Genomic DNA, 19,402 nt, shown 5'->3' with positions numbered 1-19,402 from the left:
ATAGTTTTGTGTCATGTCTGTTCTCTGCCATTGTTATAAAAATAAAAAACAACTAAAAAAATGTAATTCAAGACTGGTGATTCCATTATTTTCCCCAGGGTTGTATTATTATCTAGTATTTACTGTGACTATATTAACTTGACATGGCCTCGCTTCTGCTGCAGCTGATACTTCATGGGCTAAGGTTGACACCTGCTGGTTCAAAGACAACATTAAAGTGCTTAAATAGTTTTTTTTCCTGGAACAGTTATTATAAAGAAAAGTATTGAATTGACATTTTAACCCTTTGCATTGTAGTTTAGGTTTACTTCTTGTACTATTAATACAAGTTCATATAATCCTATCCTTATTTGTGCTGCATATATGATTTGCATTAAAAGTGATTTTTATGCCAAATAAACATTTACTTTGAATTAAAATCCTACAGTGATAAAGACGACCAACATTTTTTTTAACAAACATTCAGGTGTACATGTTATTTATTTCCTTTTTTATGTCCTTCATACCGACAGCCATCAGACTGTATAATGCATATGTTCCTTTAGACTGTACATGCACTGTAAATGTATAATGTATTTTTATTATTCACATGTGAATAATGCTGTATAATAGACTGTATTTATGTTATTCACAGGTGAATAATGTTGTATAATAGACTGTATTTATGTTATTCACATGTGAATAATGATGTATAATAGACTGTATTTATGTTATTCACATGTGAATAATGCTGTATAATAGACTGTATTTATGTTATTCACATGTGAATAATGCTGTATAATAGACTGTATTTATATTATTCACATGTGAATAATGCTGTATAATAGACTGTATTTATGTTATTCACATGTGAATAATGCTGTATAATAGACTGTATTTATATTATTCACATGTGAATAATGCTGTATAATAGACTGTATTTATGTTATTCACATGTGAATAATGCTGTATAATAGAGTGTATTTATGTCATTCACATGTGAATAATGCTGTATAATAGACTGTATTTATATTATTCACATGTGAATAATGCTGTATAATAGACTGTATTTATATTATTCACATGTGAATAATGCTGTATAACAGACTGTATTTATATTATTCACATGTGAATAATGCTGGATAATAGACTGTATTTATATTATTCACATGTGAATAATGCTTTATAATAGACTGTATTTATGTTATTCACATGTGAATAATGCTGTATAATAGACTGTATTTATGTTATTCACATGTGAATAATGCTGTATAATAGACTGTATTTATGTTATTCACATGTGAATAATGCTGTATAATAGACTGTATTTATATTATTCACATGTGAATAATGCTGTATAATAGACTGTATTTATATTATTCACATGTGAATAATGCTGTATAATAGACTGTATTTATGTTATTCACATGTGAATAATGCTGTATTATAGACTGTATTTATGTTATTCACATGTGAATAATGCTGTATAATAGACTGTATTTATGTTATTCACACACATTCACACCTTTCTTTTACACCTGTTGGGAGTGCATTCCACATTGATGTGGCATAGAAAGAGAATGAGTTAAGACCTTTGTTAGATCGGAATCTGGGTTTAACGTGGTTAGTGGAGCACCCCCTGGTGTTGTGGTTATGGCGGTCATTTACGTTAAGGAAGTAGTTTGACATGTACTTCGGTATCAGGGAGGTGTAGCGAATTTCATAGACTAGGCTCAGTGCAAGTTGTTTAACTCTGTCCTCCACCCTGAGCCAGCCCACTTTGGAGAAGTGGGTAGGAGTGAGGTGTGATCTGGGGTGGAGGTCTAGAAGTAACCTGACTAGCTTGTTCTGAGATGTTTGTAGTTTAGATTTGAGGGTTTTGGAGGTGCTAGGGTACCAGAAGGTTCATGCGTAATCGAAAAAGGGTTGAACGAGAGTTCCCGCCAGAATCTTCAAGGTGCTTTTGTTGACCAGAGAGGAGAGTCTGTAGAGAAATCTTGTTCGTTGGTTGACCTTTTTGATTACCTTGGTTGCCATTTTATCGCAGGAAAGATTAGCCTCTAGAATGGAACCTAGGTAGGTGACCTCATCTTTCCTGGTGATAACAATGTCACCCACTTTTATAGTGAAGTCATTGACTTTCTTAAGGTTGATGTGGGAACCAAACAGGATGGATTCCGTTTTACCTAAGTGTATGGATAGCAAGACGGATGACACCATTTGAAACGTCCAGGTTTTTGTGGACATGTGACACAGCTGAAGCACTGTGTGCTAGGGGTGTAACCATTGATGGATACATATTCCTAAATGTCAACTACATCCATTTGTGCTGGTAAAGTTTGCCTTCCAAGAGATAGGTATGGATCCTACATCCTTTTTAAAAGGGAATCCATCCATTTTATTGATACTAGAGAAAGGAAAACATTGGATCTAAAAACGTCAGACTCTATATGAGTAAATTGTTGTTTACTTGCTTGTTTGGATGCATCATTCATTTATATGGAGGTCAATTAGGGACAACAGTTTTGTACTTGGGGAAAAAAATGTACTCTGAAACTAAAAGTTCAGATTTTGATGTTGAAAAATACCTCAGTGTATTCAAAATAAAAAATATTTTTCAGGTTGAATATAATTTTCACACAAAAATATGTTTTGATTAATTATTTATTTTCATTTATATATATTTATATATATTTTAATATTAAAGCTTTTTCAGATTAAATTTTTATTTTTTACAGTTTCATTTATTTTTTCCAAATTTCGCATCTTTTTCAGATTAAAATCTGTTTTTTTCCAGGTTCTTTACATAATATTGGATATAGAGAAGATTCAAACACTCAATTTGAATATAGAATATTGAAATTCAATGATTTGGTGCTTTTTCAAACAGTCAAAATGATGTACAAAGAAAACTAAGCAAAAAGGTACAACAATTCTTCACAAAAATGAAGATAAATATAACCTCAGAGAAAAATGTCATCTAGAAAAAAATTGTGATTCTGATAGATAGATAGATAGATAGATAGTACTTTATTGATTCCTTCAGGAGAGTTCCCTCAGGAAAATTAAAATATTGACAAGACTTTATTCAGCCCTTCAAAAACAGAGAAAACATATTTTTCAATACAAAAATAAAGTTATAGACATTGTAAAACCATTCTATGTGAGACATTAATGACTTAGTATATTAATCAATGAATTCATCTCTGCCTTCTTTTTATTCTGTCCTAACTTTTATTCACACGTTCATGCACATATAAACACGTTTTATTCTTACTTGTTCAGTGTATTGGTATCTATATTATTACAATTCGGCTAAATTCTTTGAATTAGGGAAAAAATAATATATATAGATTTCACAGTTACAGCATGTTGATATGTGACCACCTTAAGGAGGATTTACAGTAAAAACATACATAAACAATTATTTCCAATATTTTACAGTCATTCTTTCCAATACACTATTTGTTTGTGTACATTGAAATGATTCTGATCCTCATCTAATGACAGCTACAAGCAATTATTTAGTTGCTGAAAAAAAAGGGTTAAAAAAGAGCCATAAATCCAATGTCCAGAAGGCAGTTGCAGAAACAAACACAACAGGAAGTAAAAGAGGGCCTACAGTGACCCCTGCTGGAATTATTAAGATAGTGGCAACAAATCCTGAAAATAAATTAACACCATAACCATAGCTAACGTTGAATTGACCTATTTAAGATTGCAATTACGTTTAGTAAAAATGATTATTTAGTGGTTTTGTCATAACAAAACAAGGTTTTGACAAAAAAGGCATAACATATTTAAAAAAGAATATGATATGGACAGATAAACCTAAAACTGATCTAGGGATTTAAGTGTTGAATGAAAAAATACAAGATACATAAAAACGACCTATTTCTACCATCGTTATGAGCGAGACCCTTCCTGGTCCCCAAGAAAGCAGTGCGAGGCGAGTGGAGAACAAACGGATTTATTGACAGAGATGTGACACAATGTGATATTGATCATAAGCAGCGGCCATTCAAAGAAAGAAGAAATCCTCGTCATGATGTCAAGGCCATGAAACGTGAGCCCCGAATGATTTTATAGCCACCAACGTTTGATGTTGAAAGTATTTTAACGGCCAAAGAAGAATAGATGGAATAGCGTGAGGAGCAGTGGGATGAAGAACAAAGCACATCTCCATGACGTCCCTCAGCGATGGAGACATCTCTCTGTGTTCCAGTGCACAAAGCATCCTGGAGGAAGAAGATGACTCAGCACATTCCCAACAGAACCAAGTTGAACATCATCTTCACACAAGAACATTTGGAGGTGCAGACTTACTCAGCCTTCAGCCGCCACCCTCTCGGAGAGCTCCACGCCGCCGTGGCGAGCTGCGGGACAAACGCAAACGGTGAAGGAAGAACATCCAGAAGGTGCCTCGTCACTCACATCAGATCTTTGAGGTGTGACTTGGAAACATGAAGAAGCAGAGTGCTGCTCTTCTACTTCCTGACTAGGATACCTTCTTGATGAGTCAGCACACTTGAGGTCTCATTTGGCTGATCCTCATCATGAGGACTCATGTCAAACGTGAGATATGCCACACTTTGTATTGCGTGTGCTCACAGGAGGCTCTTTTATTGTGAAGGAGTCAGCCCAAGTTGGGATTTTCAGGCTAAACTTGTAACAAAGGTCCACATCAGACCTCCATGTGAGTGACGCTTCACCACGGCTTTGTTTCTTGCGGCTCAAAGAAAAGATGTTTTACTTACGAGCTGGATCGTACTGGGCTGAAATGAAAGGGAAACAAGGTGAAATGGACTTTTTCCTCACGTGTTTCTATGTGAGAGTGTGCGCTCTGTCTCTGTGGATCTTTGAGTGTTTGGCTGGAAGGCAACTAAAACATGCAGCCCGGATGAAAGCATCAACTCACGGCCTGGACCGAGAAGAAGAAGAAGAAGAAGACGGAGGACATTGGTGTCCCTCACCTTGTCTGTTTCTGTGACGCCTGACCATGACCATGATGATGGCCGCCAGGACGGCCGCCACAGCGACGACCGCCGCCGTGGCAGCGAGGGCGACGCTCAAGTTGTCTGTGGAGAGCAAAAAAGAACAAGTGGAGTGACAAAGCATGAAGAGGAAACCTTCATGACTACTTTGCATGCAGACGTCAAGCGTTGTCATGGTGACATGGATCAATAATGGTGACAGGTGGACTTGTGATGGGAAACATCTCCAACTAAATGTGTCTTTCTCACCTTCATGGCTTGCGTTGCTCAGGATGCTTCTTCTCTCCAGCTTGGTGACCAGGTCCTCCTTGACGCCAGACAGCTGGAACACACATTCGTACTTGCCCTCCACCTCGGCCGTCACCTCCACTTTCAGCTCCACCGACATCTGGAAGGTTCCGTCGTGGTTGGGGAGCAGCTCTCCGTGCTCCACGTCCTCCAACATCTGCTCGCCGTCTTTCCTCCAAAACAGGTCGGCGAGGTCGGGGTAGAAACCTGTCGCCATGCAGGTGACTGGAGAGGATGGCGTCTTCTGGAGGAGGAACACCTCTGGAAGCTCTGCACAGGAAGTGATGTCACGTGTGAACAGAAGACAACGTGGGGAGAAGGTGTGGATGGAGGTAAAGATGGAGAGAAGGGGTGGATGGAGGTAAAGATGGAGAGAAGGTGTGGACGGAGATAAAGATGGAGAGAAGGTGTGGATGGAGGTAAAGATGCAGAGAAGGTGTGGATGGAGGTAAAGATGGAGAGGATGTGTGGATGGAGGTAAAGATGGAGAGGAGGGGTGGATGGAGGTAAAGATGGAGAGAAGGTGTGGATGGAGGTAAAGATGGAGAGAAGGTGACAGAAAGAGAAAAGAGTATAAAGAGACAGAGTGTAATGTCAGTAATGTTCCTATAGGGGGAGTGCTAACATGTTAAAAGGTGAAAGTACAAGGTGTGCTTCTACCTGTTCTCATTAGGACCTTCTTCCCATTGTTCACATGCTTCTTCAAGTAAGAAGGACAATCCTCAGTGTAATAATACTTAAGGTAGTCTAGTAGAAATATGTTCTGGTCCCACTTGAGTTTGGAGGGGAAAGCTTGTGGTTTTGCTGCAGTAAATGTCCATGTCTTCATGTCCAACGATATGAAATCTTCTCCATCATAACCTTCCTGACGCCAACCTGTAACCTCATCAGTCTCATCATTCCATTCACATCCTGTCATCCACTGGACAATGTGAACACCTGAGACACACAAAGTGTTGTAAAGCAGTCACACACACACACACAAACACACACACACACACACACACACACAAACACACACACACACACACACACACACACACTTACACACACACAGACACACACACACACACACAAACACACACACAAACACACAAACACACACACAAACACACACACACACACACACACAAACACACACACACACACAAACACACACACACACACACACACACACACAGTATTAGTGTAGGTTATTATGGGATGGACAGAGACAAGGTATATCAGTGCAGTAATGTGTGTTTTACTACAGTATAACAAGAGTACATCAAATATATTTAAGTAGTAGAAAGTTCAACATAAACAAACCTCCAGTTTGGTTGAAAAGCTTCTTACGAACTTCAAGGTTGTGTTTGGCAGTAAACTCATTACCAACACTGATCTCTGTTTGTCTCTGCCAGTATTTTGGATCCTCTGCTGTGATTTTGTTCATCCAGTCCTGTTTGGATTCTGCTTTCCTGATGTTTCTGTCATAGTAACTAATCTCAACTCCATCAACATAACCAACACTCACAAACTCTGGGAAGTTTGGAACTTGAGAGGATGCAGTGGTGAAATACTGCAGCGTGTGAATCACTGAAAGAAGAACACAACAACAAGATGACTTTTTATTATTTAGTTTCATGTTCAACAATCTTGCACTGTGAATATTTGAGCTCATTCAGTCTTCAGTGGGGTCTTAAAGTCAACATCAAACACTGCTAGATATCACAGTCAAGACTCACATGGTGTTCTATGACAAGTACAACACATGAATAATATATTTTATTATTGGACATCTGTTGACACTTTCAACATTTTGAAAATAAACATATCTTTTCTCCAATGGAGGCTGAATATGAACACAAGCTGTTCTGCCCATTTGATGTCGACTCTTACTGACACCTTGTGGCGGGATGATGTTACTACACTTGATTACTTTCTGACACTTCCGTGGTTGAAGATTTCAGGAAGTCAGTGTTCCTTCTTACAAGCCTTGGACAAATAAGTCTTTCAACAAGAAAAAACTGAAGCCAAAACAAATAACGGATTTCTCTGCTTCTGGAACTTTCTTGGAACACTTTGAATATTTTCTTGAATGATAAAGAAAAAGGGAAAACAATAAAATATGTTTAAAAAGAACCAGGTTTAAGTAATAAAGGGCTTGAATAATATAAGAATGAATATAATTAATAAGTAATATAAACTCTCAGAAGTCAAATAAGTGAAGGCACAAAGAGGATTGATGAATAATCATTTATAAAGTTATAAAAAGGACTTACCAGGCGTCACGCTGTGCATTTGCACGACCAGAAGAAAGAATAAAAACAAGTCCATGATGTCAGCACGAAACAAAAAGATGTTTGTCACTTTTAATGCCATTGACTGGCTGTGGCCAAAGTGCTGAACGTGGGGGAAAAGTGTGAGGCAGACGCTTCTGCTGGCACAATATCAAAGAAAGTGAAAGTGAAATTAGACACGGTGAAGCCAAACATTGACTGGATGCTTGTTTCTAAACGCAGCGACCGTCACGAAAGATAAAGATGGTTTCTTATGACAAATAAATCATTTTTATTATGTTTTGACTTTTATTTTGTCGTAGCTGTCAAAAGTGAACACACTTATCCACATAGGTGAGTAGTAACCAGTTACATTTACTTAGATAAGAAACACAACTTTTACTTTGCTATATAACATTGTTACATTTATTGATATCATAGTTATTTATCATCTATTTAATATTGCTTGTCAAGGCCCTTGCTGGGAATTGTGGTCCCTCTGAAAGAGTATCTTTGTGGGCCCCTCTACCCCATTCATTGCCACCTTCAATCTTTGTCTTTTTTACTCTTCTTGACAGTGCCTGGTAGCTGCGAATCTTTGGGTGCTCCACGATTCGATTCAATATCGATTCTTGGGGTCACGGTTCGATTCTAAATCGATTTTTTTCGATTCAACGCAATTCTCGATTCAAAAACGATTTTTTCCCGATTCAAAATGATTCTCTATTCATTCAATACATAGATTTCAGCAGGATCTACCCCAGTCTGCTGACATGCAAGCAGAGTAGTAGATTTTTGTAAAAAGCTTTTATAATTGTAAAGGACAATGTTTTATCAACTGATTGCAATAATGTAAATTTGTTTTAACTATTAAATGAACCAAAAATATGACTTATTTTATCTTTGTGAAAATATTGGACACAGTGTGTTGTCAAGCTTATGAGATGCGATGCAAGTGTAAGCCACTGTGACACTATTGTTCTTTTTTTATTTTTTATAAATGTCTAATGATAATGTCAATGAGGGATTTCTAATCACTGCTATGTTGAAATTGTAACTAATATTGATACTGTTGTTGATTATATTCATTTTTGTTTCACTACTTTTGGTTTGTTCTGTGTCGTGTTTGTGTCTGTAAATAATGTAAATAATTCACTGTATATACTCTGATGACTATCTTGTGTGATGACTGTATTATAATGATAGTATATATCTGTATCATGAATCAATTTAAGTGGACCCCGACTTAAACACGTTGAAAAACTTATCCGGGTGTTACCATTTAGTGGTCAATTGTACGGAATATGTACTTCACTGTGCAACCTACTAATAAAAGTCTCAATCAATCAAAAAAACTCCTCTCAATTGTTGCTGGGTTTGGTTTTGGAATTGGATTGCATTGTTATGGTATTGCTGTGTTGGATTGATTCATTAAAAAAAATAAAAAATAAAAAAAGGAAAAAAATAAAATAAAAAAATCAAAAAATCGATTTATTTTAAAATGAGAATCGATTCAGAATCGCAAAATGTGAGAATCGCGATTCGAATTTGAATGGATTTTTTCCCACACCCCTAGTGCTTGGCGTCATGCACCCAATTTGTTTCATTTTGTTTCATGATGAATCACTTAGATAGATAGATAGATAGATAGATAGATAGATAGATAGATAGATAGATAGATAGATAGATAGATAGATAGATAGATAGATAGATAGATAGATAGATAGATAGATAGATAGATAGTACTTTATTGATTCCTTCAGGAGAGTTCCCTCAGAAAATTAAAGTGTACAAAATTGAGATCGAATTTAAAAAGTAAAAAGTAAATAATGGGGGTATAAATGGAAACAAAATAGAAAACTTTTACAATAGAATAAACATAAAAAGCAACAATGAGAATAAAAATATAACAGTGAAATAAGAATATAACAAGAGAAACTAGACAGTAGTGACCATGTTATGAAAAAGTATTGCACTGTTATTGTTTTGCATCCCCTGTCATCCTAGTAGTCCCCCCCCCCCTCCACCCCCCCTCCCCCCTCCCTCCCAGAGAGGAGTTGTACAGTCTAATGGCGTGTGGGACAAAGGAGTTTTTTAGTCCATTAGTCCTGCACTTGGGATGAAGCAGTCTAGCACTGAACAGGCTCCTCTGGCTACTGACAACGGTATGCAGAGGGTGACTGCCATCATCCAGGATGCTCACTAGTTTTTCCACAGTTCTCTTCTCTGCCACCATCACCAGTGAGTCCAGCTTTATTCCGATCGTAGAACCGGCCCGCCTGATCAGTTTCTCCAGTCTGGAGCTGTCCTTCTTAGATGTACTGCCCCCCCCCAGCACACTACGATGTAGAACAGAACACTGGCAACCACAGACTGGTAGTACATCCACAAGAGTTTTTTTACAGATGTTGAAGGAGTGCAGCCTCCTCAGGAAGTACAGCCGGCTCTGTCCTCTCCTGTACAAGTGGTCCGTGTTAACAGTCCAGTCCAGCTTATTGTCCACCCACACCCCGAGGTACTTGAATGAGTCCACGGTCTGTACCTCGACTCCCTCAATCACAATATGTTGTGACCTTGGACTCGACCTCCCAAAGTCAATGACCAGCTTCTTGGTCTTTGAAGGGTTGAGCTGCAAGAGGTTCCTGCGGCACCAGACAGCAAAATCCCTCACCAGCCTCCGAAAGGCCTCCTCTCTGCCGTCCCTGATGCACCCGGCGATGGCTGTGTCATCCGCGTACTTCTGGATGTGACGCAGCTCTGAGTTGTAGCAGAAGTCAGCGGTGTACAGGGTGAAGAGAAGAGGGGCCAGCACCGTTCCCTGCGGTGCTCCGGTGCTGCTGATCACAGTGTCAGATGTGATGTCCTTCAGTCTGACGTACTGTGGCCTGTCGGTGAGGTAGTCTGAAATCCAGGCAACCAGGCAGGGGTCCACTCGCATTCTGTCCAGCTTGTCCTGGAGAAGGCGGGGCTGGATAGTATTAAAGGCACTCGAGAAGTCCAGGAACAGGATCCTCACAGCGCCATTTCCCTTATCCAGGTGTGAGTGGGCTCGGTGCAGCAGGTAAAGGATAGCATCCTCCACACCAACGCCTGCCTGGTACGCAAACTGCAGGCTGTCCTGGGCATGTTGCACCTGTGGTCTGAGGAGGCTGAGAAAGAGCCGCTCCACTGTCTTCATTATATGAGAGGTGAGCGCCACTGGTCTGTAGTCCTTTAGCTCACTGGGGCAGTTCTTTTTGGGAACTGGAACAATGACTTAACAAGTCAGAGTATTATTATGTAAATGCTGTATTATTATTCAATGACACATTTTACAAGAGCACATGAAACACATCATGATAAGGTAACTAAGGTCATTATTCAGTAATTATTAAGAACAATGTTTCTTACTGAGTGGAAGTTGAATGTGTCACAATACAATTCAATGCAGCCTCTAATGGGCGCACATGTTTGTCCGACAGTGATATGTGTGTAACACACATGCACAGTCACATCCTTGCTCTACAATCAACTGGCGACTGTTTTTTGTCATGAACTAGTGACTTGTCCAGAGTGTAGCACAGCCAGGTGACAGCTAACGTAGGCTCCAGAGTCCAGCCTGCGCCCTGTCAAAGCTCATTTGACACACATTATTTTATGAACAAGTATGTGTAGAAGTGGCTGGTTGCATCAGCTCTGCTCTTTTAATGCCTTTAATGTCCTTTGTGGTCTTTGATGTTTCCCTCTTACACACATGTTTATGGGTGCTATGGCTATGAGTTTTTTTCCCTTGTCCTCAGTCTGGACCCCCTCTCTAGGGGCCCAGGTTTACACTGAATTTTTTTTTCTCACCCCCCAGCGTTTACCTGTTTCTCACCTTTTTTTTAAGGGGCGCCGGAAGTTGGCAGACCCATCAGTGATCCTGTTCTGTGTCCCTGTAATGTTTGATCCTGTTCTGTCTACTTGTAATGTTTGTCTGATCTTGAATGGGATTGTGCTGAAAATCTGTATTTCCCCTCGGGGATTATTCAAGTATTTCTGATTGTGATTCTGTATGTGGTATGTCTGGGTGGGTGTCCTACTGTGTAGAACAGGGGTCTCAAACTCAATTTGCCTGGGGGCCACTGGATGCAGAGTCTGGGTGAGGCTGGGCCGCAAGAAAAGATTTCTTAAAATTTTTTTTTTTAAATGTCTTTATTTTTATTTTCAACACAAAATAAAATCAAAATATAAATGAACAAAATGATAATTAAGTAAATAAATCAGTCATAAGTAATAACAAGAGAGGAGAAGTCTAGCAAAACTCCTAGCCATTATGGACAACACCTCCCACCCACTACACTCGGCCTTGCGGGGAGAATGAGCACGTTCGGTGGAAGGCTCAGACTCCCAAAATGCAACACGGAACGACACAGGAGGTCCTTCATACCGACAGCCATCAGACTCTATAATGCATATGTTCCTTGACTGCACTTAAATTTACAGTATATGTAGTATATGTAGAATATATTTATATAATTTATATATTATATATATAATATATATATAATATTATTTATTGTTATTCTTGTCTATTGTGAGCGAATTGTGGTGCTGAATTTCCCCCAGGGATCAGTAAAGTACTTTCTATTCTATTCTACTCTATTCTAACAATAATAATTTGATTTCTCCAGTCAGCAACAATGTATACACATACACATAATGTGCAACCCGGTTCACTCTTTCATCTCCCTGGTGTTTTGCATACTCTTCAGCATGTCTAGTTATATAATGACGTTTTAAATTGTATTTCTTGTGCACCGCAACTTTCTCTGTGCAAATAAGACACGTCGGGGTGCCCCTGTGCTCAACAATGAAATATTGCATCTCCCACTTTTCCTGGAATTGTCTTTGCTCATCACTAACCTTTCTCTTCACTGCACGCTTTGAAAAAGACATGTTTGGGGTTGTGGAATATATTTGTATTTAACCGACGCACAAAGGATAATGTTATTTCCGCAATGTGTGTCGTTCCAGTGACAGAGAGCAAGAGAGAGCGAGAGAGGGAGGGAGGGAGAGCGTGTGTGGGTCTCGTGGAAAAGCAGCAAAACGTTTCTCTGCTTGCATCACGCAAGTGACGTCAATGTTCGGCTCTCGAGAGCCATATACCACACCATGATTGGTAGATTCCTTGTAGCCCGGAAGAGTTAGGGCTACAATGAATTCTGGGTAGTTGTTCTGTTGTGTTTATGTTGTGTTACGTGTGGATGTTCTCCCAAAATGTGTTTGTTTGGTGTGGGTTCACATTGTGGCGCATATTTGTAACATTGATCAAGTTTTTTTTATACGGCCACCCTCAGTGTGACATGTATGGCTGTTGACTAAGTATGCGTTGCAGTCGCTTACGTGTGTCTGTTGCAGCCTCATATAACATGTGACTGTGCAGGCACATTGTTAGTATGTAGAAAAAGTGGACGCTAAACCTCGTGCCCTCAACATTATTGTCCTCAGTATTGTTGACTCAATATTGTTGTCCTCAGTATTGTTGAAGGGTGAAAATCGGGAGGGTTGGTAAGAATACTTCAGCTCTGCACACAGCGCTGTCAAGCGCCATTCATTTAAAACTCGCGGGTTGCACTAGTGATGGAATCGGCACTTCTTTTGACTGTACTGAATCACTAGAATCAGTTCCTTAAATTGAGTCGTTCAAAAAATGTGTTCACCGAACCTGAATCACGTTCGCGAACCTGAATCACGTTCGCGAACGACACAACACTACCGCCCCTCCCCCTCGCGTCGCTGCTGCTCAGCCTTGCCTTGCCTGCACTGACTTTCTTTCTGTCTCCTCTACTCTCATAACTTTATGTGTTGAGATAATGGGGACGGGGCGCGTGTGTGTGTTTGTTTTCATGTGGCTTGAGTCAACGTTAGCCGTTAGCTTGGAGAATGAATGGAGAACGGATGCCAATGGCATGAAACATATCCCCGCGACGGGAGGAGAATCACTCGCGGCATTGGGCCAAGCAGAGCAGAGAGCGAGAGCGTTGTCGTTCACTGAGTGATTCATGTCGTTAATCCGCGGTGAACGAATCGTTCGCTCAGTCCCTCCCCCCGCCCCCATGACGAGTAGCTGGCTGCGTCGTTCGCCGACGTCGAGGGTTCAGTGAGTCACAAAATGCGCCAGTTCCACTCATACCGGCATGGTCGCGGCGGAGCTCAACTGAACTGAGAAAGGAACAAATCAGTTCATGAAGAGATTCGGTTCAGTACGTTCACTCAAAAGATTCATTCGTTCAAACAATAACGTCTCGCGGGCCGCGATTGGCTCGCGGGCCGCATGTTTGAGACCCCTGGTGTAGAATGTGAGACATGTAACCCTTTCAGAGATCACATTTTGTTCCCCTTCAAACATTCACATTTTTCACAATGAGATGTGTGCTGTTGCACAAGCATGGGATAAAGTGTGTCACTTTTTGTCTGTAAAATACATCATTGCTGAGGTTTTTTTATTAGCATGTATGTAATCTAGGAACAGCATTTCATAATTAATATCCAAAACCCCAAACCAGTGAAGTTGTCACGTTGTGTAATTCCTAAATAAAAACAGAATACAATAATTTGCAAATCCTGTTCAACTTATATTCAATTGAATAGACTGCAAAGACAAGATATTTCATGTTCACACTGAGAAACTTATTTGTTTTCCAAATATTTATAAACTTGGAATTTAATGGCAGCAACACATTGCAAAAAAGTTGTCACAGGGGCATTTTTACCACTGCGTTACATGGCCTTTCCTTTTAACAACACTCAGTAAAGGTTTGGGAACTGAGGAGACACATTTTTGAAGCTTTTCAGGTGGAATTCTTTCCCATTCTTGTTTGATGTACAGCTTAAGTTGTTCAACAGTCCGGGGGTCTCCGTTGTGCTATTTTAGGCTTCATAATGCACCACACATTTTCAATGGGAGACAGGTCTGGACTACAGGCAGGCCTGTCTAGTACCCGCACTCTTTTACTATGAAGCCACGCTGTTGTAACACATGGCTTGGCATTGTCCTGCTGAAATAAGCAGGGGCGTCCATGATAACGTTGCTTGGATGGCAACATGTGTTGCTCCAAAACCTGTATGATGCCTTCACAGATGTGTAAGTTACCCATGCCTTGGGCACTAATACACCCCCATACCATCACACATGCTGGCTTTTACACTTTGCGCTTATAACAATCCGAATGGTTCTTTTCCTCTTTGTTCCGGAGGACGCGACGTCCAGTTTCCAAAAACAATTTTGAAATGTGGACTCGTCAGACCACTGAATGTTTTTCCACTTTGCATCAGTCCATTTTAGAAGAGCTCGGGCCCAGCGAAGTCGACGGCGTTTCTGGGTGTTGTTGATAAACGGTTTTCGCCTTGCGTAGGATAGTTTTAACTTGCACTTACAGATGTAGCGACCAACTGTAGTTACTGACAGTGGTTTTCTGAAGTGTTCCTGAGCCCATGTGGTGATATCCTTTACACACTGATGCCGCTTTTTGATGCAATACCACCTGAGGGATCGAAGGTCACAGGGATTCAATGTTGGTTTTCGGCCTTGTCGCTTACGTGCAGTGATTTCCCCAGATTCTCTGAACCTTTTGATGACATTACAGACCGTAGATGGTGAAATCCCTAATTTCCTTGCAATAGCTGGTTGAGAAATGTTGTTCTTAAACAATTTGCTCACACATTTGTTGACAAAGTGGTGACCCTCGCCCCGTCCTTGTTTATGAATGACTGAACATTTCATGGAAGCTGCTTTTATACCCAATCATGGCACCCACCTGTTCCCAATTAGCCTGTTCACCTGTGGGATGTTCCAAATAAGTCTTTGATGAGCATTCCTCAACTTTCTCACTCTTTTTTGCCACTTGTGCCAGCTTTTTTGAAACATGTTGCAGGCATCAAATTCCAAATGAGCTAATATTTGCAAAAAATACAGTTTTCCAGTTTGAACGTTTAGTATCTTGTCTTTGCAGTCTATTCAATTGAATATAAGTTGAAAAGGATTTGTTGTATTCTCTTTTTATTTACCATTTACACAACGTGACAACTTCACTGCTTTTGGGGTTTGTATATTAAAAAAAAAAACATAAAAAAATAATAAAGTCCACAAAAATGCATCCATCAAATGTGTTTTGATTAGCCCCTTAAGTGGTTTAGCAGCTATAAAATGATGTTGCTGAAAAGAGGATATGTGTAAAATGTGTGTGTGTGGAGCACAAGCACTGATCCTGCAGCCGTGTGTGGAAGTGTCAGTGTGCACACTTACTAAATAAAAGCTAAATAGTGCTGGCACCACAGCCATGAGTGTTGATAAATCATATTGGGCGTAATCAATCATTATATTGGCATTTTCTCCCAGTATTGTGGCTGTTTTAATGATCAGCATATATTCTGCATATTATTTTGCATATTCTGCTCACTTAAGAGACGCCATCCACTTTGCACAGGTTTAGTAGATCAGCTCTGCGTGTGCCATCAGGTTTGCACCTGTTTTAGTACACGCAAACCTTGAACAAATCAGGCCCTGTGAGTCCAACTCCATCCTGGAGAAGAGGATTGTACTTTGTCACACCTGTGCAACTTGGGTGTGCCACCTGAAGAATAAGCTCCTGCTGGTAGCTCTTAACCACAATAAGGTGACAATCTCAAATATAAAAGTCAAATCAATTCAATAAAGTATCCTTGATCCACATTTTTCAAGCCATTTCTCTTAACTTGATGGCCTAATTCTTCAACTGAATGTTCACCTTTAGTAGGACTTCACACACAATAGTCAATATTTACAAAAGTGAAAAGTACAGTCCACTTATGAACAAAACAAAAACATTCTTCTCAAACTAGTTTATCAACAAGTCAGCTGCATCATGCCTCAAAGTTTCCGCATTCTCCACTTATTCACACACAGAGAAACTTAACAGCACTGCCTACACTCTAGACATAGTCATCTTTTTTTGCAGCTTGTCTTTTACTCTACCAACTAACATGGAGTCATCAGTTCCCCTCTTCTTTGACATTATTTGCATTTCATTGTGTTGTCTGACCAGTAAACACTTGCAGCGTGAGGAAGTCCACATTGACACAAATAATGATAGCCTGCATCTTACTTTTCATCAACAGGAATAACAACTGATAGCTCTTTTTCATACACTGTGTGTGTGTGTGTGTGTGTGCGTGTGCGTGTGCGTGTGTGTGTGTGTGTGTGTGTGTGTGTGTGTGTGTGTGTGTGTGTGTGTGTGTGTGTGTGTGTGTGTGAGTCTGACACAAAGATGAGGCTGTACATTTGGGATGAAATGCATAACTGATGCTACTACAATTGACACTGGCCAGTGAAGCGGCCGAGAGCCACAAAAGTCAGTGTTCAAAAACAAGAAAAACTAGTGTTAGTCCTAAGTGTCCCAATACTTTTGTCCAGTGGTAGTCCTTAGTGTCCCAATACTTTTGTCTAGGTGTCCCAATACTTTTGTTCAGTGGTAGTCCTAAGTGTCCCAATACTTTTGTCCAGTGGTAGTCCTTAGTGTCCCAATACTTTTGTCTAGGTGTCCCAATACTTTTGTTCAGTGGTAGTCCTAAGTGTCCCAATACTTTTGTCCAGTGGTAGTGGGTTAATAATAAATAATGGATTCGATTTATATCGCGCTTTTCTATTGTTAGATACTCAAAGCGCTCACAGAGAAGTGGGAACCCATCATTCATTCACACCTGGTGGTGGTAAGCTACATTTGTAGCCACAGCTGCCCTGGGGTAGACTGACGGAAGCGAGGCTGCCAGTTTGCGCCTACGGCCCCTCCGACCACCACCTACCATTCATTCATCATTCATTTCACCGGTGTGAGCGGCACCGGGGGCAAAGGGTGAAGTGTCCTGCCCAAGGACACAACGGCAGTGATTTTTGGATGGTAAGAGGCGGGGAGCGAACCTGCAACCCTCAGGTTTCTGGCACGGTTGCTCTACCCACTACGCCACGCCGTCCCGGTTGCTGGTTACTGGGGTTCAATCCCCACCTTCTACCTTCCTAGTCACGTCCGTTGTGTCCTTGGGCAAGACACTTCACCCTTGCTCCTGATGGCTGCTGGTTAGCGCCTTGCATAGCAGCTCCCGCCATCAGTGTGTGAATGTGTGTGTGAATGGGTGAATGTGGAAATACTGTCAAAGCGCTTTGAGTACCTTGAAGGTAGAAAAGCGCTATACAAGTATAACCCATAGTCCTAAGTGTCCCAATACTTTTGTCCAGTGGTAGTCCTTAGTGTCCCAATACTTTTGTGTAGGTGTCCCAATACTTTTGTCCAGTGTTAGTTCTTAGTGTCCCAATACTTTTGTCCAGAGTTAGGCGTTAGTGTCCCAATACTTTTGTCTAGGTGTCCCAATACTTTTGACCAGTGTTAGTTGTTAGTGTCCCAATACTTTTGTCCAGAGTTAGTCCTTAGTGTCCCAATACTTTTGTCCAGTGGTAGTCCTAAATGTCCCAATACTTTTGTCCAGAGTTAGTTCTTAGTGTCCCAATACTTTTGTCCAGAATTAGGCGTTAGTGTCCCAATACTTTTGTCCAGTGGTAGTCCGAAATGTCCCAATACTTTTGTCCAGAGTTAGTCCTTAGTGTCCCAATACTTTTGTCCAGTGGTAGTCGTAAATGTCCCAATACTTTTGTCAATAGTTAGTTCTTAGTGTCCCAATACTTTTGACCGGAGTTAGGCGTTAGTGTCCCAATACTTTTGTCCAGTGGTAGTCCTAAATGTCCCAATACTTTTGTCCAGAGTTAGTCCTTAGTGTCCCAATACTTTTGTCCAGTGGTAGTCGTAAATGTCCCAATACGTTTGTCCATAGTTAGTTCTTAGTGTCCCAATACTTTTGTCCAGTGGTAGTCATAAATGTCCCAATACTTTTGTCAATAGTTAGTTCTTAGTGTCCCAATACTTTTGACCGGAGTTAGGCGTTAGTGTCCCAATACTTTTGTCCAGTGGTAGTCCTAAATGTCCCAATACTTTTGTCCAGAGTTAGTCCTTAGTGTCCCAATACTTTTGTCCAGTGGTAGTCGTAAATGTCCCAATACGTTTGTCCATAGTTAGTTCTTAGTGTCCCAATACTTTTGTCCAGTGGTAGTCATAAATGTCCCAATACTTTTGTCCATAGTTATTTCTTAGTGTCCCAATACTTTTGACCAGAGTTAGGCGTTAGTGTCCCAATACTTTTGTCCAGTGGTAGTCCTTAATGTCCCAATAATTTTGTCCAGAGTTAGTCCCTAGTGTCCCAATACTTTTGTCCAGTGGTAGTCCTTAATGTCCCAATAATTTTGTCCAGAGTTAGTCCCTAGTGTCCCAATACTTTTGTCCAGTGGTTGTCGTAAATGTCCCAATACTTTTGTCCAGAGTTAGTTCTTAGTAAATAATGTAAATAATTCAATGTGATTATCTTGTGTGATGACTGTATTATGATGATAGTATATATGATAGTATATATCTGTATCATGAATCAATTTAAGTGGACCCCGACTTAAACAAGTTGAAAAACTTATTCGGGTGTTACCATTTAGTGGTCAATTGTACGGAATATGTACTTCACTGTGCAACCTACTAATAAAAGTCTCAATCAATCAATCAAAAAGTGTCCCAATACTTTTGACCAGAGTTAGGCGTTAGTGTCCCAATACTTTTGTCTAGGTGTCCCAATACTTTTGTCCAGTGTGAGTTTTTAGTGTCCCAATACTTTTGTCCAGAGTTAGTCCTTAGTGTCCCAATACTTTTGTCCAGAGTTAGTCCTCAGTGTCCCAATACTTTTGTCCAGTAGTAGTCCTAAATGTCCCAATACTTTTGTGTAGTGTACATACCTTCTCTGCATTGTGTGCTCACGCAGGAGGCCAGTGAAGTGGCCGAGAGCCACACTGCAAAA

General features: G+C 40.2%; 1 protein-coding gene across 1 annotated transcript; it reads right to left on the bottom strand.

Moving 5' to 3' along the window:
* Positions 1 to 4,305: 4,305 nt before the first annotated feature.
* On the bottom strand, positions 4,306 to 19,402 carry LOC133630333 (class I histocompatibility antigen, F10 alpha chain-like). The gene is made up of 6 exons (XM_062021894.1): positions 19,341 to 19,402; positions 7,523 to 7,680; positions 6,570 to 6,836; positions 5,922 to 6,200; positions 4,953 to 5,531; positions 4,306 to 4,355 (listed from the first exon to the last, which is right to left on the bottom strand). Exons 1-6 carry the CDS (start codon positions 19,349 to 19,351, stop codon positions 4,306 to 4,308), a joined length of 1,344 nt encoding a protein of 447 aa, XP_061877878.1. The 5' UTR covers positions 19,352 to 19,402.

Source organism: Entelurus aequoreus, linkage group LG15, assembly GCF_033978785.1.
Source record: "Entelurus aequoreus isolate RoL-2023_Sb linkage group LG15, RoL_Eaeq_v1.1, whole genome shotgun sequence".
NCBI classification, from domain to species: domain Eukaryota; kingdom Metazoa; phylum Chordata; class Actinopteri; order Syngnathiformes; family Syngnathidae; genus Entelurus; species Entelurus aequoreus.
The sequence above is the reverse complement of the archived record's forward strand: the minus strand, read 5'-3'. Positions and strand labels throughout refer to the sequence as shown.

What these genes read in the sequence shown, in the direction of transcription:
- LOC133630333 (XM_062021894.1), bottom strand. An exon ending in GAAGGTCCTAATGAGAACAG is followed by an intron (nt 5,532 to 5,921) that starts GTAGAAGCACAC and finishes CTTCCTGTGCAG; the next exon opens with AGCTTCCAGAGGTGTTCCTC. An exon ending in GCGTCACAGAAACAGACAAG is followed by an intron (nt 4,356 to 4,952) that starts GTGAGGGACACC and finishes TTTGTCCCGCAG; the next exon opens with CTCGCCACGGCGGCGTGGAG.